The following is a 27,346-nucleotide window of genomic DNA, read 5'->3' on the forward strand; positions in this document are numbered from 1 at the left end:
GGGCAGCATTTTTATATTCACTGAGACACCTTATAGTGACTTGAGGCAGGTGCTGGTGGTGGGGGCCGTGTGTAAGGTGCTCTTGCCACCTCCTGCCATGCATACGGTCCCTTTGCACCACATCACCACTCCGTGCACATTCTAAGTAAAGGGTTCAGGTTTTATTTTTGGACTGCTATGGAGCAAGAGCCTTCCATTTTGGAGGAAGGGACGATAGTTGAGCTTAACATGAGTCTCTTGTTCTGATACTCCAGGCTGGGAGAAGCAGGCAGCAGCCAGTCGCCCCAACCAGCAGAAACACAGGTAAAATAAACCCAAATCAGTATCAGATTTTTCTTGTTTTGAGCACAGGGTGGTGTTGTGATTTCGGAGCAGGTGTTGTGGGTGTTGTGGGTGTTGTGGCGAGTCACTTATATTAGATGTATTGTATCCTGCTGCTTTAGCCTATTGTTGAAAGATTCTGATTTTTCTCATGATGGACTACTCTGTTGTAATGAATAACAGCAGATGTTGATTAAATGACATGCAGTATTCAACAGCATTTAGAGGTCATACAAACCAGGTGCAAAAAGTTCCTTTTTTTTTTAGAAATTATTATTTAACTTACGTTACCATGTTTGCATATTTTCTCTAAGTGAATTTGCTTCTTTTTGTTTAAGGGGACTCTTTTTGAAGTGAGCCATCTGTTATCTGTTATCTCTCTTGGTAAGTAATTTTTGTGCATTGCTTTTTTGCTTGCAGGTGTGGATTTACCTGTTTTTGGTGGGGGTGTTTTTTTCTCAGTTGTGCTGAGAAGAATTACTTGTGCAAGGCCTGAACCTACTGCCTGACTATTCTTACACTTTCCTCTTTTGAACATGGGTTGGAGTTACTTCAAAATGGCTAAGCCTCTAGTGCCTTAAAAGGATGACCCCTTCTCATGTGTCATGTGTCAGGCGACAGGTTCAGTTTCAGTGCGAGTGGGGCTCTGAGGAACTCTTATGACCACCCTGCTCTATAGGATAAGCTCAATAATATTACCACAAAAAATACCCAATTACACAATTAGGGAGAATAAAATAAGTTAACAGGATACAGTCACAAAATACATAAAAAATTTGTTTTGATAATTTATTATGAAAGAGCAGAAACAAAAGTGAAGTCTGCCTCGTCTTATTCTGAGCAGGACTCAATTAACTTAACACGGACTAACACGATTTGACAGCAATTTCTGTCCATTCAAAACTCAATATATACTATATAATATAAACAAAATATCTTAAGTGGACAGCAGTGACTGTCTTTCACATATGTTGACAGACAACTACTGCTGTCAGATACATAGTACAGAACGTGATAAGGTGTCAGCTATCTGATTTATAATACACCCAATTTTAAACCAATCTGTGTCCTAAACTGTAACTGCCCCATGTCGTGAAAACAGGACGGAGACATTATTATATATATTGGGGTGAAAGTGTGATGCCAGACTCTGTGACAGGGAGCAGACAACTCTGCCTCGCCTAAGCCTACTAAAATTAGTCTAAGGAAATCTTCAGCATTTGAGTGTGGTGTGGTGGGGTGCCAAAAGTGGTAGGTTTAATCATTATTGACTTACGTCTAGGCTACTTCAGACTACTGCACTACACTACGCTATACTATAATACACTACACAATCTGCTTAGTAAACAACAACAACAATAATAATAATAATAATAATAATAATAATAATAATAACAACAATAATAATAAAACACAGCAAACAAGTATGAATTTAATAATAAAAATGTCAAATTTATTACAACAAAATACTAGTACAATAGAAAAGGGTTTCATAGGTAGAACATTCAAAATATATATTTTAAAGAAAATCAGGAAAATCTTTAACCATGCTGTGATATTGTATGGAGCAGACTAGTGGTGCAATTGATCATCATTGTTTTTCATAAATATAGTAAAGTGGATTAACTCCAGTGTTTAGGTATAAATGAAGAATATTTCTTAACCATGGTTGACTATACTCACAGTGACGAACTGGACCCCAAATACCAGTGTCACGTACTAGTGAAAGCTTGAAAGGCTGAATCTCTATCTATTTTTTAGTATTTATTCTGTATATAAAACAAACTTCAAAAAGCCTAATTTTGCTGTTTGGCTCCAAGCCATTGTCCATCCACAATATTTAGGGTTGGGTCTAACTCCAAAGTATAACAATGATCTTCGTATTAATTCAAACATCCTATTTACATATACATAACCATAGCAACAAAATACCATACGTAAGAATCTGATTTGGGGTCTGGAAACGTGTGGACAAATTTTAAACAAGGACAGATGAAAGAAGTGATGTAAACTTAATGTGCTTCATGACATATTAATACAAATATATATGTGACACAGATGATAAAATCAACAAGATCCACCCTATATTAAAATTTCTGTCGACATTTCAAAGTATCTGACAGTGAAAGTCAATTATGCATGTTAATGTAAAAACCTGTAATTGTCCTTGTAAAACCTCCAAATCACAATAGCATGGTATTATGCAACAGGATTTTACAAGTCATTGTTGTACAGGTCCCCTAAAAAAAAAAAAAAGTAATGTTTAGTCATAGGTCATGTCAAGACATTGTGTTTTATAGGCATTTTACACTGAAATAAATCTTAAATACATGTCATTAAAAGGCAACTAATTATTAATACAATTGGGACAGAAGTGTACTTTAATTTATAGAAACTAAATATTTTTTTGTAATTTTTTTGAGTAGCAAAATAGTGTATATTAAGATATTCATAATAAAATGAATTATAACTGGCAAAAGGTTTGCATTTCCTTTTCTGAATTTGATTTCTATATTTCAAAACGTTTAGATACCAACAGTATTATTTTATAAAGTAGCTGTCTCCAGTAAGTCTCCAAACAGCAACAGAGATGCATGCATATTCACCCTCAAACACTGAGGATGGTATCACAATTTGTAGTCAATATATATTATATTAAGTTTTGTTTGAGATTGTTACCTTGTTTCAGTATACACTCATTATGGAATTCTATATTTGAGGGGTTAATTGTATAATAGAGCCATTTTTTCCCCCAATCCAATCCCCATGAGCAGAGGTGGGTAGAGTAGCCAAAAATTGTACTCAAGTAAAAATACTGTTACTTCAGAATAATATGACTCAAGTAAAAGTAAAAAGTAGACATCCAAATAATTACTTGAATAAGAGTAAAAAAGTACTTGGTGAAAAAACTACTCAAGTACTGAGTAACTGTTGAGTAACGTCTGATTTATTTTTTAACACGACAACAATCAGACAGACAAAAATACAAAATAATCTTTAGGCAAATTATGGCTCATCCAATCAATAAAATAAATTAAAATTAATTAATTACAAAATAGCTTAAATTAAAATAATTCAGGTAAATTCAAGTACTTAATAAATAAAATAATAATAAATAAAAAATAAAGATGCACAAGTAACACAAATTTCCAAACCTTTATACTTTTTTTACCAGGCAGAACTAGAACGAGGCAGCCCATAAATTCTCATAAACTGTGTGTGTCTCCAGTGACAGAACAACAGAAGGAAACACACACACACACACACACACACACACACACACACACACACACACACCACACACATTTCATTTCTTTTGTGTTGTGATTGTTGCACATTTGATGCCTTGATGAAAGGGCAATAATAATGAAATACATCTCTACTCCTTTAATTAATTTCAGAAAGCCTCTAGTACTTTCCTTAGTTTCAGGTAAGCTAAAGCTTTTTGTTTCTCAAAATATCTTCCTTCATGTTCATCAGAACAAAGAAATTTATACAGGTTTGTAACAACATTAGAGTGAGTAAATGATGACAGAATTTTCATTTTGAGTGAACTATCCCTTTAAATACTGTATGTGTGTTCGGCGCTGCAAGAAACGACACGTCTGATGTCATCTGTTTGTCGGCTCTTGCGGCGCTGAGTAAAGTTGAGCACATAAAAAACTCGAAACAGCTGAACTCGACAAAACTGCTGTGTTGCTAACTAACGCGTCCCGCCGCTGAGATTGAGTATGATAACGTGACGAGACTGCACAACTACGTTTGATTGGTGAAACACAGTTAGCGGATGTTTCTCTATCTGTCAAAATAAAACATTAAAATTGATGTTATAAAAGAGGTAAAAAGAAAAGTAACGAGCTCATTGTAGCCTAATGTAGCGGAGTAAGAGTACAGTTTCTTCTTCACAAATCTACTCAAGTAAAAGTAAAAAGTATAGTGATTTAAAACTACTAATAGAAGTATAATTGTTTCAAAAACTTACTCAAGTAAATGTAACGGAGTAAATGTAACTCGTTACTACCCACCTCTGCCCATGAGTAACATACACTTGTTCACTAAACTATATATGTTAATATGTTTTTCCAATTTGATCTAGGGGGCCGACATTTTTTATGGCTGTAAATATCCGCAACGTTGCCCAAGCAGGCCTGCTTTCCCAGCAGTACCCACCCCCCCTACTTCCTAAACCTGGAAAAGAAAATGTCCGGCTCCAGAAGTTACTTAAGAAAAGTGCTAAGAAAAAAACTGCTACCCAGGCTTCCCAGACACCTGCTCCTTTCCGCTCATGCCTCTCTCCGGTAACTGAGGCCAGTCCTGACCTAGAGTACAGTGATCACTCAACTCCACCCAAGACACCAGAAACACCAATCTATGGAGGTACAGTGCACCCACGTTTCAACATCAGGCCACTGTATCAGCATTCACCATCCCCTTACCCTCATCATGGCAGCAGTTCTTTCACACCAGCAAGGTTCTCCCCACAGCCCTATGTTACACCACAACATTCGGCCACTCTATTTTCATACACAACTCCTCCCACACCTGCTGGTGCACCATTAATTCCTTCTTATACAGCAACATCTATAACTGTTACATCTGTAAGTAGAACATCAGAGATCCAGCCTACTGCTACAATACCAGTTTATATAGCAATAAAGCAAACAAATAATGTTCTGCCTACACCTACTTTTATCATCTCTAAAGCTGCAAGTCCTCAGCCAACCTCAAAACCTATGTTTGATGTTCCCCAAATTACAAATTACACTTCTAAATTAGCAATATTAAAAACCTCCCAGTATACATCCTCACCAACAATGCCAAGGAGTAGAACACCCACTGCTGAGGTGCTACGAGTTCCGACGCCAACATTTGAAGTTAGAAGGATCGTCACACCAACCTCAGAATTAAAAAGAGAGAAAACACCAACTAGAGAAATCAAAAGAGTCACAACACCTACATCTGAAATTAAAAGGGTTTTAACACCCACAACTGAAATTAAAAGGGGTTTAACACCTACATCTGAAATTAAAAGGTGTTTAACACCTACAACTGAAATTACAAGGGTTTTAACACCTACAACTGAAATTAAAATGATTGTAACACCTACAGCTGAAGTCAAAAGGGCTATAACACCTACAACTGCAATTAAAATAGGTGTAACACATACAACTGAAAATAAAAGGGTTGTAACACCTACAGCTGAAATTAAAAGGGGTGTAACACCTACAACTGAAAATAAAAGGGTTGTAACACCTACAGCTGAAATTAAAAGGGGTGTAACACCTACATCTGAAATTAAAAGGGGTGTAGCACCTACATCTGAAATTAAAAGGGGTGTAACACCTACATCTGAAATTAAAAGGGGTGTAACACCTACATCTGAAATTAAAAGGGGTGTAACACCTACATCTGAAATTAAAAGGGGTGTAACACCTACATCTGAAATTAAAAGGGGTGTAACACCTACATCTGAAATTAAAAGGGATGTAACACCTACATCTGACATTAAAAGGGGTGTAACACCTACATCTGAAATTAAAAGGGGTGTAACACCTACATCTGAAATTAAAAGGGGTGTAACACCTACATCTGAAATTAAAAGGGATGTAACACCTACATCTGAAATTAAAAGGGGTGTAACACCTACATCTGAAATTAAAAGGGGTGTAACACCTACATCTGAAATAATCCCAATTTCTGAAATAAAGACTGTGACTACTCCAGCTTTTCAGGTTATGAGAGGTACTACACCAACATCTGAGATTAAAAGTGATACAACAGTTATGACTGAAACAACAAGGGGCAGAAGCCTGACAAGAACAAGGACACCAACATTTGATCTTTCACCATCAAAAACTCTATCAGGGCGACCAAAAACACCATCATATCATGTTTCACCTGCTAGGACACCTGTTATAGAGATTTCAAGACCCAACCCACTCCTATTTGCTGTCTCTCCTGTATATATGGAGGGCAGAAGATCCAAAACACCAACTTCAAGTTTAGTTGGGCCAAGTGAAGAAATTCCTCAAGAAACTGAGAAAATAAAGCAAAATGATCTTTCAGAATCCACACAAAATAGTGAGGTCCATATCAAAACATTTGAAACTTCAGAAGCAAGACTGCCATCTGAAAAGCCTGGAGAACCTGAACTGTCAAAGCCAAAGTTCATAGTAGAAGTTGCTTCAAAAACTACAGAGACCACTGAATCCCAAAGCTCAAAGACCAGCATACATGAAGGCCTTAAACCTCTTACTCATATAGTTGAACATCAAATTCCCCAAACACCAAACTCTGAGTTTTCTGGACCTGTTAAACCCTTAATTGGGTATAAAACACCAGCTGAACCTCAGTTTGCAGGTCAAAAACCCAAAACACCAACGTTAAAAACCAAATCAAAATATTATGGATTAACACCAGCTGAATATGTTGCTTTTGGAGGAATACAAAGTTATACACCTACATTTGGTATTTCTAGATCTATGCAACATGCCACTCCAGAACAGGCAACACAAGGGCCTGCTTTGAAAGAGAGGCCAGAGAGTCCCAAGACAGCAGTGGATAAAATCTCAACATCCATTTCTCCTGCAACTGAAAATGTAACTCCTGTTGTCCCAATTGCCGAAATCTCAGAGACCACAATGCCAAAAGTAGAGGCAGTGCCAAAAGTGGTGCAATATTTTTCTACATCAGAGAGAACGGAAACAAAGTTAAAAGCCACTGAAGTTCCTGGTGTGAAAATTCCAACTATTGTCGTATCTAAAGTTGACACGCCACCGTCAGAAGCTTACATGACAGTGGCCTCTATTCCTTTTACACAAAGAGTCAGCGCTCCAACATATGACATGTCTAAACCAAAGACAGTGTCACCTGTATCTTTAAAGGAAACTCCTAAACCTGAATCCCAGACAATATCACCATCTGTAAAAACTGTGAAAGCTATAACACCTGACCAAAATGCAGAAAAAAGCTCAAAGCCAACAAAAGTAAGTATAATACCACAGAAGACACCAGACTCTCATAAGTCTTTACTGGAGAGGATTAAAGAACAAAAATCTTTATCTGCCCAACCTCCAACAAAGGCTCCTGAAATACCTGTGACTGAAACAATAGAAGATAAGCCTCTGGCCAAGTCAAAGGATGACCAGAAGGACAAAGTTAAACCTGGTGAAGATGATTTATCAACACCAAAAGACAGCATACCAAAGGAGGCTAAGTCAGAAAATGAGGAGAACGGCATTCTCCCAGCTGCAGAGTCTCTCCTAAAGGCCTTTCAGAAACCAAAAGGCATGAAGTCAAAACTCAGCGGTTGGTCTCGTCTCAAGAAACACCTAGTGGTGGAGGTGGAGGAACCCAAGTTTCCTGTTTCTGAGCCAGAACTGAAGCAAGATGTCATTGATGGAACTGCTCAGGAAACATGTGAGCAGGAAAAGCAAGACAAAGAAACAGATAAGGCTATTGAAAAAGAGAGTAAAGATGCCCCTAGGGCTGCAAAGATGTGGGACGCTGTCCTCTTCCAAATGTTTGCAACCAAAGAGAGTATCATGCAACAGATTGAAGGCAACAAAACTGAGCAGCAAAAGAAAGAAGAGTCTAAATCAGATAAAGAGAAAGAAATCCCTGCATTTGCACATCGCCTTCCAGTTCTCCTGTACAGTCCTCGATTTGACGCCAGGAGACTGAAAGAGGCAGCTTCTCGACCAGTGACAAAGATTGCAACAGTGTTTGAGATGGGCCTCATAGGCCGCAAAAATAAAGAGGAAGAACCTAAAGATTTTAATAGAACAGCTAAAGGGTTCTCTACTATGAAAACTAGCATTGTCTAGGTGATAAGTAATGGAATTGCCAATGATACTGTATCTTTCCAGTAATTGTGTACAGTTCTGTTTATCACAATTCAACTATCTTAAAGTTGAACTTTAATAAGAAAGTGAATGTAATGTGTTTGTATGAATTACACAGAGGAATCATGGGAAAAGCATTTTGTTTTACCTCATTAACACTGTATTATTCTGAAAGTAAGATACAGTAAAATGTGGTAAAAAATGTGGTAAAAAAAATGAAATGATTGAGTGTTCAGAGCTTCTTTATTTTACAATCTCTGAAATTTCTTGATCGACATGAGGTTGTAAACTCAAAAATAGTTTTAGAAAATGCAAATTTGATTTACAGGCATCGTGGAGTCTTCACTTTATATCTGTATTCATTCAAAATACACTACACTCACTGTCCACTTTATTAGGAACAACTGTTATCAAATAGCCAACCTACTGGCTGCAGCACAAAGCATAAAATCAAGTGTTTCAGTGCCCATGGTTGCCTCATATTCCTGTTCTTGCATGACAGCAGTGGATGCTGAAAGAGTTGTGCTGCTGTTTTTACTTCTCACACAAACAATTTGTTTTTGCCTTCAGAACTGCTGCTCACTGGAGGTTTTTTTGAAACTCTACACTCTAGACTCTTGTGTACTCAAACTGGTTCTTTTCACTGTTTCCCTTTCTTTTGTTTTGTTTTTTTATTATTTTAATTGCTGCTTTGTATAGTGATGCCTGTGAGACAAAGGTCTGACTGTATGTTCAGTGAAGAAACAGTATTTACGAGATGTTTGAAAGTTGTAGTTGGCTGGATAGGTGAAATGGAGACAAATGAGAGATAATAGAGACTTGGAAATAAAGGAAAGCCTGGAAAAGAGAGTATGAAAAACAGTCTGAACATACCACAGATCTTATATGAAAATGATGACTAGAGCAGTTCTAAAAGAAGCTTTATGAGACTAAAATGTGTCAAGCAGCTTACACTGGAAAAATGGTTACATGAATGCCATTTTCTGTCTGTGTGTGTGTCTGTCTGTCTGTCTGTCTGTCATTATAAATCAGAATGGGTACACATTCTCTGTATGGTATGTAAAATACTTTGCATTTTAAGGTGCTAGATTAAATGTTTTATATTTTTTGTAATAAAATTGCTCATTTGGAGAAGATTGGGCATGGACATACTTGGATAATAATATATAATTAGATTTATTTAGATAATTAGGTTTTGCTTATGTGCAGTTGAATAAAATGTAAGTTTCAGACTGTTTTCAAAATTAATATTCATTGTAAAACTAAATATGCCAATATTATACAATGCAACAGTATAATGCAAAGACTCCTTATTCCTTACTTGATTTTCCATTTGGATAATCACTGTAATGGTCATCATCAATGGGAATCTTCTCATATTTGCCATGGCCAGTCACCACAAACTTGTAGCGTTTACCAGAAGAGGTTCCCTAAGAATAAAAAAATATGAGTAACACTTAATGAATAACAGTAATAAGATGAAAAAAGGTATAAGAGTATAGAAGGAAATTCATAATGTACCTTCCCTGTGTGTCCTGACTGCCCGGTGGCTGATCCTTCCCCTATGATCTCCCACATGTTTTTCTTCTGGAGCACATCTCCTGCTTTAACATCCTGAGAAGAAGCACAGAGCATTCTTGGAGGCTTTTCTCAAGAAAAACAAAACAAAACAACAAAACACTGCAAAAAATAACAGGCACACCGCCAGAGGGCAGTGTAAGGAAGGATTAAAACAAGTACAAAGTCAGCCCCAGTTCAATACTCCCTCAAATACATTTACTAGTACTGTAAACATCTGCCTCAAATAAACTTTTCAGATCAGAACGAAATGCTAGTCTCTTTTTTGCCTGAAGAGTGAAAAATAAGGAAGCAGACGAAAGAGGCAGAAATGATAAAGGGGTCTTGCATGCACAGCAAAAAAAAAAAAAAAAAAAGAAAAAAAAGAGCAAGTTAAAATATCTTGAATATAGGGAAATTTATATATTTCTACTATAAGATTGCAAGAAAGCAAATATAGGATTATTTCTAGACCTTTTTTAATTTCTAAATGTTGTCAGATCATTTTGATACTTTTAGGCATTTATTTCAAGCAAGAAGCAAAATTATCTGCCAGTAGAATATGAAAAGTTTCAAATTAGTACAAATGTATAAACATATGGTTAATAATCTTACACTGGTTTATTATAACCACAAATACTAGATCAATTGTACTTTATTAAAATATTTTCACTATTTGCAGCACAGACACAGGGGTGTATAGATACATATTCTGATATATGTTCTGTGTTGTGATGCTGGTGAACTTCATACAGAGAGTTCATTTTATGATATGACGATGGAATGATGGAATGATATGACGAGAAGCTTAGTCAGTAGACCCTTACACATGGTTTGGACTGGGTTGATCTGTTGCCGCCCTCTGGGCTTCCTTTTACCCAGTGAGTGATCAGATCAGCCACACCAACTTTTAGTCCATCAGTGTCCTAAAACACACACAACACACAATAAACTCAAGGGAAAAAACAACAGAATTGTGTCAGAAATACTGCAGGAGCAGTCCAAATTCGGAAAATCCATGTTTTGTTCCTTTGTCCTTCTAATAGGATATTTTGGGATTTATAAACAGTAATCTGTTTTCCTGCCAGTCATATATTTTCTTCCTCATATGACAAGTTGCTTTCACATTTACTTGTTAAAAGTATTCATTCATTTATCTTCAGTAACAGCTGTATCCTGACCAGGGTTGCATTACATTTGGAGCATATCCCAAGATAAAAAATTTAAAGGTTATTTAGTGTTGGCAGTCTGCCTACCTGTATGTGTTGGGACAATAAGGGGGGATAACAAAGAACCCACACAATATACAAAACATTGCAAAACAAACAATAACCTGAGATCAGGATCAAGCCAAGGACCCTGAAGCATTAAGGCAGCAACACTACTCAGTGTGCCACCCTTATTAAAAGACTTTGATTAGTGGAATCTGAATCATCTTTGACATCACCTTGTGATTTTGAGTCATCTCACACACTGGGACTATTTGTTAATTCACCAGTGAGAACATGATAGGCTGAGAAAGTTTTTTTTCATGCAGTATATGATAACATTATTTTTGACAGTATTTTTCTGTTGTGTTGAAATAAAGCCAAGCCATTACTGTGTTACTCAGACAGCTCTAGAGGAACAGGTGTTGTAGGAGGAAGTTTGCACTATATTGACCTATAATGACAGAATTATGTATATGTTTTCATTCCTTGACACAAAAAATTGCAATCTTTATTGCTATTTGTATTTTAGTGTGTATGGATGTTTTCAGACCTTTGATGGAGTTCCTTTTGATGAGCCATGGTTCCAGGCCTCTCCTGCTTCAAACAGGTTCTTTTTGGCAACCACTGGTTCAGGAACACTGGGCATGTCCACTACAGCTGACTTTGCTGTCTTTGGTTCTTTTGATGAGGTCTATAGAACAAAAGAAAGAATGCCCTGTTACCAAAAACCATTAAGTATTAGATATATTTGGAGAGAGATGGCTGTAATTTTTACTTATTCCTTCCCTTAGCCGATATACATCTGTTTTTATCCATAATTTGTTAAAATTCATTATAAGAACATCTTGTGGCTGTTTGTCTTCAGGTGACATGCTATTCTAAACCCTTCTTACTACCAAACAGGTGAGGGCAAAGTACCTCCAAAGAGGGGCAAAAGGGGCTCACGTGACTCATTCTATTTTACACTTGGCATTTAACATGAAAGCATGATAATATAGTTTGTAAATAGTCATTACTATTATGATGAAATACAAAACACAAAAGTGGTGTTTTGCATTGATCACTTTTCTTATGATCACTTTTCTTATGTTTTACAGTGTACATTTGCATGTACAGCATTTGGCAGATGCCCTCATCCAGAGCGACATACAAAAGAACTCTGGTTCACTAGGTTACAGACTTAAAGTAGGATCAGACTTCTTTATACTAAACTATAATTAGTTTTAATGTTGGTTTTAGAACAGACTTCTTATTGCTGATTATATGTTCAGTTAAGAAACAGTATTTTCAGGGTGAAAGAGGATTAAGGGCCTTGCTCAAGGGCCCAAAAGTGTCAGCTTGGCAGAGCTGGGGCTTGAACCCCAAACCTTCTTATCAGTAATCCAGAGCCTTGCTTAGCTGGGACCTGTGTCAAAATACCAAAGTATGATCAGATTTCTTATTGCTGACCTGTGCAAAAATGGGATAAGATCTCTTATTGCAGATTGGGAATCAATCAATTTACTTCTTAAAAATGGGATTTGAATGTAAAAGTAAGGGAATGACAACCCACCTCCACAGCATGAGTGTACTGCTCCAATTTGTCATCAATCTTGGACAGGAGTAGCGGTGGCTGAGTCTTCTTAAAGCTGTTGCTGTTTCCAAAATAAAGACAATTGGTCAGGGCATGTCAACGACTACATGACACATAAAAGCTTTAACCCTCACCTCATCATCTGGCCAGAAGCCCAGAAAGGAATAAGAGGAATTATTATCTCAGGTGTAGTATTTCTTTTTCTTCAGTTTTGTGAAATATCCCCATAATGAAATAGCCACTCATTATCATTTCAGAATGGGTCTATCTGTCTATAGCACACTGTTATTGTTGACTTCTAGTCTAGGTGCCTTTCTGCTGACATTGGCTAACCAAAATCTCTAAAAACCATGTTTGTGTTTGCGTGCTTGTACATGTACAAGGCGCTAGACTCTACTATTTCTTTCTATTTTCGCAAGTTTAAATAGTATATGTCTGTGTGGGGGGGGTTGGGGTGGTGTTGGGGGGAAGGGGGGGTTAAACATTTAAAATTGTCTGGGAAAATTTACACTGTATTATTCACATGCCAATCATTACATTTGTATAAAATTTTAAACTAGTGAGTATGTGAGAGACACGTGTTAGTCATTACTGATACATGATAATGCTAGCCCATGACAAATGCAGTCTATAAATCTTAACACTGAGTTGTCCTATGGGGAAAAATGACTTAATCGTGTGGAACTGAATGTCATCCTGCCAACAGCCAGACAATATAACATAACTCATACTTCTAGTTACCTTTTGCTGTCATAGTGTTTTAACCAATCACATAGTGACTAGTACTACTGTGTCATCTTTTTTGTACAATACTAAGAGATAGTCATATTCTGAAAAATAAGTATTAATGATGAAATCCGGTACACATATTGTGACACAATATCCATAAGGACATCGGCTTCATTCTGCCTCCGTCACCCATCTGTTTCTTGTATTAAATCGTTCCTGCAGCACAAAAGTGGACATTTTGCTCATAATAACTCGCCAACTTTACATTTCTAAGAGTTGTGAATACTGATAAGTTTCTGCCTCAGACCGCATGGAGCCTGGCCCGAGTCTGCCACAATATCTCACAAGCCACCAGAAGAAAGACACACATTTTCCACATCTGGTGCATGTTACCCGACCCATAAATCACTGCTAACAAAGGTGATGAACTTACAGCATATAAAGGTGACCTATGGCTCGCAAGCACCTATGTCAATGTTTACTTTTAGACATCAGTCATTTAGCTCCGAAGCCTTTCATTTGTTCTAATGTTATTTATAGTCAACTCAAGAACGAGTTTACACACCAAGAATAATTTGCCACCATGTATATACTGTATGTGATTTGGACATGCATTGTGATACTCACCTTTTCTTTAAGGACCGATTCAAGGACTCTGTTCTATCCATGATCTGTGAAGAAAGCAGTGAAAAGGGAGAAAAGCATTGCAATTCAGTGGCTGGTGGTGTGAACATTCCATTCCATTATTTTTCCCCCTCGTTCTCATTCACATGAGAAATTTGAAATTGAAGATCTTGCTGCCCTGCATTGGAGTCTACTTGCATGAATTAGCCCTAGCTTCTATAGTCATTGGTTTTTGGTATATTATTTTACTGCATGCTCAGTGTTTAAAAGAATCAGCTATGAACAAGTGAAAAGGTGAGTATAAACATGTATAAGATTTAGGACCTACACAAGTCTTTTCCTGCTTCTGTACTTCAAAGCAAACGATCAGTGTGCATGTTCAGTGACTCTTGATTCAACCCCACAAAAATGCCCTTGTTTTTCTGTCAAGCCTGCTGGCTTTTTGATCCCAACTCACCGAGCATGTACTTTCAGCTGTCAATCTCTCTTCATTCTCTCTCTGAAATTGCACATGCAAGCAGAAGGAAGCTCAGGACCACATATTTGAAACACCAGAAACACCAGCTAACCACCAACCCACAGTACAGACAGAACGTGTAAACCAACAGAGAAGTAACATGCATATTGTTGTGATGACCAGAGAAAAAAGCATTTCATTACTGATATTACCAATTGGATGTTAATACAACCACAAATAACATACAGTTAAGCTTATGACCGAAATGTTGTTTGATTATTTTTTTATTATATGTTTTTCAATACTAAAATCTTTTCATTAACCTGTAAACCTTCTGTTATATTATGTAAAAAGTGGCCAATGTAAAAAAAAAAAAAAAACAAAGCTGTAACTGCTTAATGGTTAAACTGCTTTGAAAAGGTTGGTTATATGTCATACTGGATATATGGATATAAGGCTAATAGATTTTAAATAAAAATAGTCTAAATAAAATAGCTGTAAAATGATTCGTTCAAACAACTACTACAGGATAGAGATGACAGTAGATGAAGATTTGATGTTTTAATGTCAATCACTGAATTCATCAGTAGTTGTTTAAGTACTTTAGTACTATAGATGTAAAAGAGGACTGTAATCAAATGCTGTGAATGTCATTTAACCCAGAAAATGACACTAGAACAACAACATGGATGATGCTAATGATCAAAGTAAGTACTCAATATCCACCCTAAAGTTATCATCTTTGATAAACGTGTGCAAACATATCTATTATTTTTGAATTCCATACGTGTTAAATTCAAATTAAATCAATAAGCATCAGTTTCTTTTTAGAAAATATGTGTATATTTTCAGATTTTGAAATGCTAGACCTTTAATGGGAAAAATACATAGTTGAAAAAACCTATATATTCAATATTACTGTAAAATTCAATTTAAAAACTCAGTTGTAACTTGCTTTGAGATTAAAGATTTAGTTCATTATAAAAATCCCTTCAGAAAGCAATTGCATTAAGTGTAAAAACTAAAAGAGTAATTTATGGTAATTTGATAGATTCATGCAGTGGTACAACTACAGCAAAGAGGCGCATACAGCAGCATTTTAAAGGTACATTCACACACAAACTCATGTCTAACATTAAGGTAGTATCATTTATACAATCATTTTGCTGGTGAAACAAGTTGAATCAAAAAAAAAGGCATACAGTATAATGTGAATTGTGATGTATTAAGATATGAGGCTATGCTAGAGATATCAGTATGTCTTGTACAGTACAACACAAAGTGAACAGCGTGAACAGCAATACAAACATATATAAAAGCATAACGTATGTTAACACAAAACAATCTTTTAGCCTACTCTCTTAAAAAAAGGATTCCTCAAAGGTTTTTCGGATGGTTAAGAACTGTAACATTTTCCAAATTGGGAAACTACTTAGATGCTTTATGGGTTCTCCCCAGAGGGACAAACCAAGTATGCCTTTAAGATTGAACCTTTTTTATAAGAGTATTCATGCACTTCATGTGAAACCAATAAAATGTAAAAAGGCCACACAAAAAGACTCACATCATCCGACACACATGCAACTTACAAATTTAAATGGAATCTATCATCTGAAAAAAACAAATCTTTTCATCAATTCCATTTCCAAATTAAATTTACAGTATAAATAGTACATATAGAAAGTTTGGGGTACCCATACTACTGCTGTTATTTACCTTAAAAGTGGGACTCTTTGGACTGAGAGGGTTGAATGACTCATCCCCTTCTGTGGAGGATATACTGAAGCGCTTCATCCTCTTTTCAGCAGCCTCCATCCTTCTCCTCTCAATATCTTCCTTCATCTGCCTCTTTTCCTCCTGTGATCCATTCCACACGATTTATAAGTAGCAACCACACACATTGGTCTCATTATTTTTAATCCAACTCAATACAAAATATCATGAATAATTTAACAGAGGTTATATTTTCTTTTCTATTACCTCCTCCTTTGCAAGACGCTGCTGCTCCTCCTCTTCCTTCCTGCGCTCTTCTTCCTCACGCAGTTTTCTGCGTTCCTCTCTTCTCTTCTTGAGCTCCTCCAGCTCCATCTCGGATTCAGCCTGCCGCTGACGAAGCTGCTCCAGCTCCTGGCTTTCCTTTTCCTGGTGGCTCCGCCGGATCTTCTCCAGCTTCTGCTCTGTCTCCAGATTGCCCCCTGCCTGTTCCTTCAACTCTGAGCCTTGACCTATGATCCTGTGAGAGGAGAACATGAGGAAGAAGGGTCATGAAATATCAGCCACGGAAGGCAGTTTTGGAAGTCCCCTGGCAAGAAGCCATGCCTGACAATACAACATCAGCTTTTTTGTTTATTTAGCTTTTCCAGTGTATTCACACAGATTACTTTGGGGAAAAAGTTCTCAGCCAAGATAATAATGACGTGATATGGTTCTGAATCATTTCATCGTAGATTGGTAATTCTTTGTAGTTTATATAACTAATATCATTTACTGCATTAGTTAACATTAACAAACTACAACCTCCTATATTACTGTATATAAGGAATAAAAAAAAAATGGGATTTTATTTTACTTATTGATCAATGAGACACCAATACGTTCATTTGTATTTCAATTTTACAATTGTGTATTATACATCATTTTTCTTTTTCTTGAAGTAATTAAAATTAAAAAGTAAAATGTCCCTCTTTCCTGAAAAATGTCTCTTCAATGAAAACTATTTCAACAACTGCATACATTTTTTACAATTTGTGTGGCGAATCGAACATTAAAGAATTGGTGTCAGTGATTACTATGAAACTGATAAGATATTAAACAAGCAACAAGGACTAATGTCAGAGCCTTTCTAAGTAATCAGATTGAAGAATTCAGCAGTACTGGGGTATAAGTAGCCATACATAATGCTTAAAGTAACAGGAAGGAAGTTAAGACATATATTAACGATTAACTAATAACCAAAACTATGTTGTATAACCCTTCTGGTGTGTGTTGTGGCACTGGACCAGCAGGAAAGGCAGGAATAATTTACAGGATCCCTTAATGAGTCTATAAAGTAAATCAATAAAAGCTCAACGTAGCAACCTAAAGGAATTTTAACTTTGTCACTGTGAAGGAACCATAAAGGGTTTCTAGAGACCTGTACAAGAAAGGGTTTTCATAAAATGTTCTTCTTGGAATGCTAGAAAGAAACCCTAAACAGTAGCTGGATTACCTATATTATATAACTAACTCTATATGTATTGTATACACAGCATTAAACATTGTTCTGCATAATAATATCCTTTCAGTGACATAAAACTCACCTTGCAGTTTTTCTAGTTTGGAGCAGAAGCGATGTCACTTCCTCTCCAGCAGGATCCTCACTGTGGGTGTTGGGTGTTCTATCTTGCTGCAGGAAGACTTTAGATGTATATGAGACCTTCACTTCTTTCCTCACTTCTTTCACCTGAAAATGTAGCCAAGACAAAAATATAATGAAGATTTTGTTACGTATACAAATATTCATTCATGCATTTTTTTACTGCTTATGCTACACTGGGACGGGGTGCCACCCCATCACAGGGCACAACTGCACACACACAGAAATGACAAACCCCTGAAACATAGCAAGAATATGCAAAGCACACAAGACAAAAGCATGAATCAAGTCCCCAACTCCGTAAATGCTAACATGCTAACCAGTAGGCCACTGTGCACCCCAAATGTAAAAACTGCTTTAGAAAATCATGTCAGCTCTTACCTTATTCTCCACATGTGACCTTGGCTCTTCTACTTGTCTCCTATTAACTTTGATTAAATCTTCTTTCCATTCTGGTGTCTCTTTTGCCATACGGCTGCCTGTCTTGTCTCCAAACAACATGCACTTTTCACTGCTCTTCTTCCCTGGAATGTAGTTCACAACTTCTCCCACTTCACCTTGTCCCTTATGCTGTCGATTTAGTACGGTGGAGTCAATCTCTCTTCTGCTTCCTCCATTCATGGTTCTTTCCACCTCCAAATCCTCCTCTCTAGACTCACTTTCCTCCTGCCTGACCTGTCTACATCTCTCCAGCCTTTGAGTCCAGTCACTGAAACCTTCATCCTCTTCCAGTGCACCAGAGCTGCTGGGTTTCAGTTCACTCTCAAATCTGCACACACAATGGGGCAAAATCTTCAGCTTATTAACTCCTTAAACTATATACATTTCCTACCAGTTTTATTATGGTAAAAGCATAATGGATTTTTTAGTGTTGTTTAACAGGATGATTTAATATAATTTATAGAATAATAATAGCATTTATAATCATCATTTGACTTTGTAATTGTAGCTATACAACTTTTCAGGTTTCTTTCTTTCAGGTTTTTATTTTTATTTTAGTTTTTATTTTATTTTATTTTAGTTTTTATTTGATTTTACTTTTGGCACTAAAGTGAATGTTTTTGCTTTTTTGTTTTTGAAATCTGGGAATTTTATAACAGATAAACAATCATATAGACTCTCAGGTGTGTTCTTCTGACAACACATCTGAAACCATTTAATTTAAGTGCCAATAGGAAGATGGCTACTATCCATAATCACTTATGAGAGATGTGCTTAAGTTAACATCAAGCGAAGCATGTACAGACACCATGTGGCAAAGCAACATATGGAGCCCAAAGACCTGCAACAGCATAGCTTCAAATATCCAGTCATAAAACTACACCCTGACGTCATTCACTCCATCTATTAACACCAGCGTTCTGCTTCAAACGCAATCTGAGGAAGCAGATGTCTGAGGTGTGATTGAGGTTTTTAGGTGGTTTTGTTGTTGCTCTGGTTCTTTTGCCGCAGGCAAGCAGACACAAGTAACAGATGTCAGTATGAATAACACCTGATATGACTTTATACTTGATATGACAACACCTGAAATGACAGCAAAAGCAGACCACACGATCGCTCGTTGTCTAATGTTGCATGTTATAGAGAAGGGAGATTACTACTCAAAGCCTCAGGAGCATTCGATTCAACAAACAAGACTAAACACGGCTTGGAATTCTTGGTTTGAAAATAGATATGGATTATCATGTTCCATCATCTTAGAGATGAGATAAATTAATGATTCTGACAAACAGCATCAAGGGATAAATACAACAAACACTTTTTTACTCACACTTACTAAAACTAAAAGACTAAACCACTATAAACAGTAGATATGTATCTTATCTTTGTGACATAAGTCATCTTTGCTGGCACGGCTCAGCATCCTTGCCATGTCAGCCGACCAACATGGCAGTCTATCAAATGATAAACAAACCACCAAACAATCCCTTACATTTCTTTGTCACCCACTAATCACACACTCACCTGTTCTTAATCATTGCATAGACCTACCCTTTATTGTCTGTAGACTTTTCACCCTTATTTTCAAAAATCTTGCGCCAGCATTTATGGCTGTGATGTTTCTGAGACATTGTTTGCTTATTTTGTGTCAATCCTGTCTTTCTGGTTTGACTTTGCTTCCTTTGCCTGTTTTCCTTCCTTTGTCCAGGTTATGCCCGTTAGACGATCACACAACCTACAAGCTTATTGTTTACAAGTATTACATACATTACATACTCGTTTGGTCTTGTTCATGTTTAAAAAAGCTGGATATACACTTGCAATATGGTATCAAAGAAAGTCCTCAAAATTGCTCAAAAGCTCATAGCCAAGATTCTTCTATGATCAGCCCATAATTACAGGGTGCTCTCCAACAACATGTTCTCTACTTAAAACTTTGGAGGAAAAAATTTGAGTCTCTTTTTGCATGTCTGAAAGCTATGAAGTTGACAAGCTATAATTATTCTGTTCTGATAAAAACTGGAAGCTGTGCAAAATGAAGGACAGTCAGGGAGCCCACTATCGAGCTTTGCCATACTATACATTCTTCACTGCTTAGGTAGTAATGAAAGGGTAGCTGTGGCTCTGTGTAGTAAAATAAATAAGAAAAAAGGAAAGAGAAATAAAATATGTGTAAAACACCTTTGACTACCAGACTTACAGACACTCCTCGGTGGGTCCAGAGCAGTCCTGAGGAGATCCGGCTGATCCGCTGATACTGTGTTCTTTTCTGAGAGCCTCTCGTGCCCGGCGTCGTCGCTCCCTCTCAATCTCTTCCGCGTCCTCAATGCTGCGCTGAGCCGTCACTCTGTTGGAAACAGGACCGGGAAATGTCATCATTATACAGATTCACAATTGCTTTTGCATATCCCCAAACAATAATTAGTCATTATTTTCTACTGCATAAAACATGCAACTCGCTCTCCAATGCCATATGGCTCTGTGACACTCTGGATCCTTCACAGCTTCTTTGGAACATTCTCTAAACAATAGCCTGTTATATCCTCGGGATGAGAGAATAAGCCAATGGAACATCTGTGTCAGGGTCAAGCAACAGCCATGACTAAGCAAAGTCATCCCACACACAAAAACACTAAAGATGTCCATGCATCCTTGTGTTTATATAGCCTGTAAATACACACACATTCATGCCACACACATCCATTGTGCCTTGGACATGCACGTGTGTGTACATGTTTGTGGTTGTGGTGGAGGGAAGAAAGTTTACACTGAACCCGAATGCTTTGTGTAACAGGTCATAATGTTAGTAAATTCTCAAATAATACATTTAAAAAGAGATGCTACTCTGTATGCCAGAGAAACTCTTTTGCTTTTCCTCTGTTAAGAGATTATCCCAGTCCCCTTTGGGACAGGGTAGAGGGACTTGTCAAATGGCTTCCATCTGGGTGCCTGGGTGTCATATTACAATAAACACCAAACTGGATTCTGAATCACTTAAGAGCTTATATAGGTCACTAAAAGGCCATTAATGTATGCCATAGCAGTTAACACTAGAGTCACAATCTGTTCTAATGGCTTTTATGACATGCCCTAACAAGGGAGGACCATAAATGACCGTATTCAGGAATGGTCTACTATAACGTAGACAGAGCTACCACCCCTTTTAAATATTGAAATGAGTTATTATGCTGTAAAGAAACATTCATTCTAGTCTCTATCTATTGCAGCACTTCAACATGCCTGCCCAAGCCAACACAAGTCCTCAGGCATTCAACCAGGAAGAGAAAGTGGCCTGAGAAGTAAGGGGAAGGGTTAAAAGGGTACAAACCAGATGGAGTAGTGCAGCAAACCCGTTACATTCAGTCAATTATATTTCATGCAGGCACATTTATAAGTTACATAATTAACAAAGAGAAGCCTATTGTAGCTTAATGTAGATTTTCTAAAATGTTAATTCAACGATTACAATCAGAGATGAAAGGATAAATAAATGAATGTTTCAGATGTTGAAAAAGAAAATGCATGTGGTAATGATCAAAAGTTCAACCAAAACTTTTATTGCTTGTGGCAATCAACCAAAACTTTTATGCTCTCTTATTATTTATTTCCTGGCATGGGCCTCGTCCATGACGTCATGACGGAGATTAGGTCATTCATCTTCTTGTGATTTGTCTGGTAACCACAGACTCACAGATTGCTGTTATTTCATTTCTTTCTGCACAATAAAAACAAACCGTTTTCATTTAAATTAAACCTTTACCTTTTAAGCACTCTAAAAAAAGAGCAGGTTACTTTTTTATTCTTTGTATTTGTGTATTTTGCACTATAGATAAAAAAACAAGAATCTCAACAATGTTGATTCAGCTTTCTAAGCCTAATGCAAGTAAGCCCAGAGGCTGAATGGATTGGGAAAATGGTTGGGGGAGGTTGGTCATGGTGGAGGGTGGGGGCTACTAATGGGTACAGGCATTGGCTTTCACTTGTCTATTATTGCATTTGTTAATTCACACCAGAACAAGCCTTAACCTGTAGCAGAACACAATGAGTCACTAGCTGCAAAGCCAGATTGGTCAGTCGTTGTTACAGAATGTTTCGGAAATACTGTAAGAATGTCTGTTTATACAATTGTGATCAATATGAACTCAAAGCATGAATGTATGTTCAGATTATATATTGTTTTTTATATTAGGGTTGCATGATGTTTTAGTCATATAATACTTTTATTAAATGAAGACATTGTGTACCATGAGGCAATATACAGTTATGGATATGCCTGTATTTCATTCTGCTATCACAGTGGGAATGTCTTGCAAACATTTTCCAAATCCAGCAATCTGCCTTGTTTCATGCAAAGAAATACAACCAACAATATGGAAGATGTCAGCTAACCCAGAACAGGCAGGAAATTTAGAACCCTCTTAAAAATTAGAGTGCTATAGTTCATGCACAATGCACAAGTTAAGAGCAGACAATGTACTTGCTTTGATTTAATAGTGTCAGACAAATTTTTTATTTTTTATTTTTTCATAATGCAGAAACATTTCTGAGGGTCTTGAATTCATTTGGTTGTGTTTAACATACTTGTACTTAAAGCAGAAGAGGTCCAACATGATGTTTAGCAACTATCTAAAACCAATCTAAATGACACCCAGGATTATGCCTAATGATAACTAACATTTTTGCTTTGTGTAAGCAGCTTTGAGATGGAGCAACGATCAAATTTCCTGAAAAACAGATTAACAAAACAATAGCTATGTTAAGCCATCTTTTTTCCCCCTAGATACACACCCTTCACAGAAATTGCTTAAGGGTTTCTTTCACTTATGCCTTTCTTTTCAGAAGAAAAAGAAAAAAATTGCACCCTTTTTAACAAGTTGATCTGTGAGTGCACAGAGTTTGTGTCATTGACTGGGTAAGCAGCTGAGCCAGATGATGTCATCATAGTGAGTCATACTGTATTTCAAGAGTAAAAGAGAGTTATTGACCCAGACCAGCTGAATTTCTCCCTGCTGACAGTGTACTGTAGAGACTCAACAAACTCCTCACACAAGTCCCTAATGTATGAAAAGGAGCTTGTGGAAAGTCTAGAGCACCAATTTAGCATTCATGGAAAATCCCAGTGCAGAAAGTCACACTAATTATTACATCTACCAGCTTGTAATTCAAACAGTGGAAAAGTGATATACTTTATCTCTCTGAAGAGCAGAAGTGTTTTACAAAAACATAGTCCTATCTTTATGTACCCATCCTCCACTAGGAACAAAGGTCTCAAACTTCCTTGAGTAAGGTAAATAGTAAAGGAATGAGGGTTACGTCCTTTGACATTCAGAGACGCCAGTTTTCATGTTATGTCTGAGGGTCCAGACACCAAGAGTGCACAAACTGTGCGTAGCCCATTTGTCCTGCCTGGTGTCTGAAAATCCACAAGCACCACTTGTCTAGTCACATAGGGGGTCATTATGAAGCACAGGAAGTGGATGGGTTTAGCATTTATCAAAATATTTAGCACAGATTACGCTACTGGTATTCAAAAAGAAAAGTTCAACAATAATGTCCTGTATAAGGCCAGACCTGCTTACCTTCAACTTTTGTCAAGCCACCCTGCCAGGGGAATGGCAGAGAGTTTATTGCCCCTTTAGCACAAACACCTATCACCCCCCCTCCCTGTTCCCCTCCGCATTCCTGCAGGTCTTATCACAGTATCGTACACAGAGGCGAGGGCAGAGTAAAAGCCAGGGATCAGCTAGGTCAAGGCTGGGCCCACAATGAGAAAGTCTGTTCCTCTGCATCGGTGAGCATGATGAGCTTTCGTTTTCCATATGAATCTTTCTAGTTTGTCTCTTTATTAAAAACCATATCTAGGATCATATCAGCTCAAAACTCAAAGTTTTTTGGACAGAAAATTAGTGGGACAACTGTTATTCATAGCTACCACATCCATGCCTCAGTTCATGTGAACACTCTGTAGATCCAGTGCAGTCCGAGAAGGGATTCTGCTTACACTGATTCACTCCAGATCACTGTTATTCATCACATGCCCCTCTGGCAAATATCCACGTCATTTATTGATGGGCCTTGAGTGCATAAACAGTTTTTATCTACATTTCAGCCACAGTTTCACTTTATTTTTCCCTTATCTGCTTTATTTAATGATATATTTCCTTGTTTCCATTTGTGTGTTGGTGGTAAATGCAACAGAGACCACAAATTTTAAGGCTGCTTGGATGACTTTTCCTAACAGCTGCATTTGTTTTCCTTTAAGCTAGTGCTATTACTTCTTACAAGTGTTTGAGAGGTCATAATAATCCATCTCTGTATATTGTGTACTTTCAGTTGATAATTATGTAGTATGTCCAATCACTTATGCATTTTACCAATACATCATCCAGATCACATTTTATCTATTGCTTTCCATGTCCAAACCAAGAGAGTGAAATACTGCGATACATACAAGGGATTCTACAGAAAAATGTCGGCATGTGAAGATGAATAGCCTGCTTAACACTGGGCTATTATGGATAATGCTGTTTCTCGTCTGATTACGTACACAATTAAGGAGGGAAAAGCATGCAAGGAAAAAGGAAATGTTTCTTAAACTTGTTTGAACTGTATGAACAAAATCAAAAGCGTTGCATGCATCATTAGTATTTTGCCCGGTAAGTCATCCAACCTATACAATAATAATAATAAAAAAAGCTGAATGCTGGGCATTTAAGTGCAAATCCAACTTGTCAGCTATGAGAAAAGACTGTTTTGGCAGCCATATAAAAGCCCAATGAAAAGAATCCACCCTGTACAATGCAACCTGTGTATACCTCATGAAATGCCTTTGAGAAAGTACACCTGATCCTCCCAAAGCCCTGTTTCTGCAGATATGAATACAGTATGAGCCCTGATGAGCCTAAAGCACTCTGTTCTCTTCTAAAACACACGCTTGATGCATGGAGTGCATTTCTCATTTGTCCTCAACTTGTTCTCGGCATACTGTGTTCATCCTGATCACATGTGAAAATGAGATCAGGTTTAGGGAGATGTTTCATTTTACTTCAGAATTTTAATAATTTTAATAGTATGAACCTTGCCCCAATCCTAGCATTTGTTTTTATAACATTTTGTACAAACTGAGTCGTGCTCATTCATGCAAATTTGAGACTATGCTGACTGTCTTATTTTGATCTGTAAATATTTTGATTTATAAAAGTAATGTGATAAGAGATTATTCACTTCAATTCTTTTCTATGTTTTGTAGTGTTGTAATCGGGAACTGTAATTGGGGTTAACTGTAATTATATGTCATGACTATTTAAAAAATAGCTCATGATACTGAAGGGAAAGTCAAACATTAATATAGTTTGCAAAATAAATTCTAAATAAAAAAATAAATAAAAGTTCTGATTGAAATATTTGCCACCCCATGGCTGTAAAACCCCCAAGTGTGGAATAAAGTGTGTTTAATAAAGTTCAAGGCACTGTATTAAGGACCAAATGTATGTTTTTTATATCTATTGATTTTGTTTAAAATAAGATGTTGTATGTATTTTGTAAGCTAAAACTTAAAGTTTAAAGTCCAAAGAAGGAATCTTAAAATTCAAACAAGCCCCAGAACCACTGTAAGCCCCATTTCATGGAAACCCTCTCATTTTTGTCACCCCAGGCAAAGGTCATGTGGTCACTTCAGCCATGTCGACAACTCCACATCACATCCTGAAGATACAATAAACTCTCTCACAAGTCTTGACAAATGTCTTTACCAACACTGATAGTGATCCATTTAAGATCAATATGAAGGGCTGAAGGTGAACTGATTCCCCCTAAGGAATGGTGTACATGGTTATTTGACCTCAAAAAACAAATTGAGTCAGAATAAACACATGAAAGTTTTAGGATCCCATTCTGACATTCATTCATTCCTAACAAATCTTGTCTTTTCATGCAGAACAAAGACTATTCAGCAAAGATCACATGGTTTGTCAAACACTGTGAATTTTACACTCTGTTAAGTTTTACTGTAAACACTAATCCCTACTATGGTATTACATTCCATCTCATATAAAGACTCACCTAAGGAGGTTCTGCAAGCCTTGCTTGCTGGAGTTTCGTCTCAAGATTGCACTTGACATCTCTTTTCCTCTGTCGCTCTTTTTAACTGAACTAGAGCTGAAAGAGTCGTTCTTGCTTTGGAACCTTTGTATTCCCGCGTGTCTTTCCCAGCTCCACACAACTAGCACTCTTCCTGTGAGCTCTTACCCTACGTCCTGTCCTCAATGCTGCCTGGCGAAAATATCAAGTGAGATCCACACAACGCTTAGTCCTCTAGGAGTGACATGCTTTAGTCACAGCCTTCCTCTACCCCTCCTCTGTTCACCTCTCCTCCCTCTTTCTCTCTGCCTAGTTTTTGCATGTGGTTCTCATTGAGAGACCTCAGGCTGCAGTTCAACATCTTTTTTTCCCCTCCCTTCTCCAGCTCAGTGAGGTCATGTGGCTGCTCCTGGGGGGAACTGTAAGATGATATCCTCCACCCCATGCCACTAATCCACCTCCACAGCCCCTGGTCCCCTCAGCAGACCTCAGTCTCACTCCTCTTCTTTGTTTTACAAAGGTGGGGGATAAACAGATCCTGTTAAAATCTCAACAAAATTCAAAGTGATTTATGGTGATTATTAATGTTTTGGTACATTGTACAATTGTATTTAACAAACTATGTCATAAAAGACCTGTCATGTAAGGACCTGTCCTTAAAATAAACAGTATGGGATTGATTAGAGGTATACACTTCCTATTCCCAAATATTTTTAATGTATCACTATTCTTTTTTTCTTTGTTTAAACTCTTATTATTTAAAGCACATTATTTAGTAACTGCTGTAAATCATTTGGTAACTACAGTGAAAGTGATAGGAAAGGTATGAAGTTATGAAAGAAAGAAATTTAAATCTTTAATGTTTGATTCATATTTATTCAATATTTAATATTTAATACAAGTTATTCAAAGGCTAATCAAAGAAATCTGTGTTGTTTTTCAAACTCAAATACAGTAAACCCCATTGTGTAATAATACATACTCCAATGTGAATGGTTCAGTATGGGGAATTTTCTGAAACTTCGTGTAGTTCTGGGACTTTCACGCCTTGGGACTTTCAAGATACCAGCCTTGATAGAAAAGCAGATATTAGCCAATCCTGCACATAAGCATACTGAAACAGTCTGTAAACAGGCAATCAATAACTACCAGGTT

At 37.1% G+C, this 27,346-nt stretch overlaps 2 protein-coding genes across 7 annotated transcripts; one reads left to right on the forward strand and one right to left on the reverse strand.

Annotated features, from left to right (window-relative positions):
* Positions 1-146: 146 nt before the first annotated feature.
* Positions 147-8,670, forward strand: prr33 (proline rich 33). Of its 2 annotated transcripts, XM_060886210.1 has the most exons (5): positions 147-303; positions 660-705; positions 3,723-3,751; positions 4,418-4,698; positions 6,046-8,670. In XM_060886210.1, exons 4-5 carry the CDS (start codon positions 4,434-4,436, stop codon positions 8,145-8,147), a joined length of 2,367 nt encoding a protein of 788 aa, XP_060742193.1. In that variant the 5' UTR covers positions 147-303; positions 660-705; positions 3,723-3,751; positions 4,418-4,433; the 3' UTR covers positions 8,148-8,670. The 2 variants fall into 2 exon arrangements, with proteins under 2 accessions (XP_060742193.1, XP_060742192.1); XM_060886209.1 differs by lacking the exon at positions 3,723-3,751.
* On the reverse strand, positions 1,753-26,505 carry lsp1a (lymphocyte specific protein 1 a). 5 transcript variants are annotated; one of them, XM_060886212.1, is made up of 15 exons: positions 26,174-26,504; positions 20,313-20,459; positions 18,053-18,440; positions 17,616-17,758; positions 16,297-16,549; positions 16,033-16,173; positions 14,317-14,358; positions 13,863-13,906; positions 12,486-12,567; positions 11,484-11,624; positions 10,550-10,648; positions 9,687-9,809; positions 9,487-9,595; positions 2,524-2,561; positions 1,753-2,489 (listed from the first exon to the last, which is right to left on the reverse strand). In XM_060886212.1, exons 1-14 carry the CDS (start codon positions 26,230-26,232, stop codon positions 2,536-2,538), a joined length of 1,797 nt encoding a protein of 598 aa, XP_060742195.1. In that variant the 5' UTR covers positions 26,233-26,504; the 3' UTR covers positions 1,753-2,489; positions 2,524-2,535. The 5 variants fall into 5 exon arrangements, with proteins under 5 accessions (XP_060742195.1, XP_060742194.1, XP_060742196.1 ...); XM_060886211.1 differs by having other exon boundaries at positions 1,753-2,561; XM_060886213.1 differs by having other exon boundaries at positions 1,753-2,561; positions 9,687-9,779; positions 26,174-26,502.
* Between the last annotated feature and the right edge of the window lie 841 nt (positions 26,506-27,346).

The sequence above is a fragment of the Tachysurus vachellii genome, chromosome 14 (genome assembly GCF_030014155.1).
Source record: "Tachysurus vachellii isolate PV-2020 chromosome 14, HZAU_Pvac_v1, whole genome shotgun sequence".
Taxonomy (NCBI): Eukaryota; Metazoa; Chordata; class Actinopteri; order Siluriformes; family Bagridae; genus Tachysurus; species Tachysurus vachellii.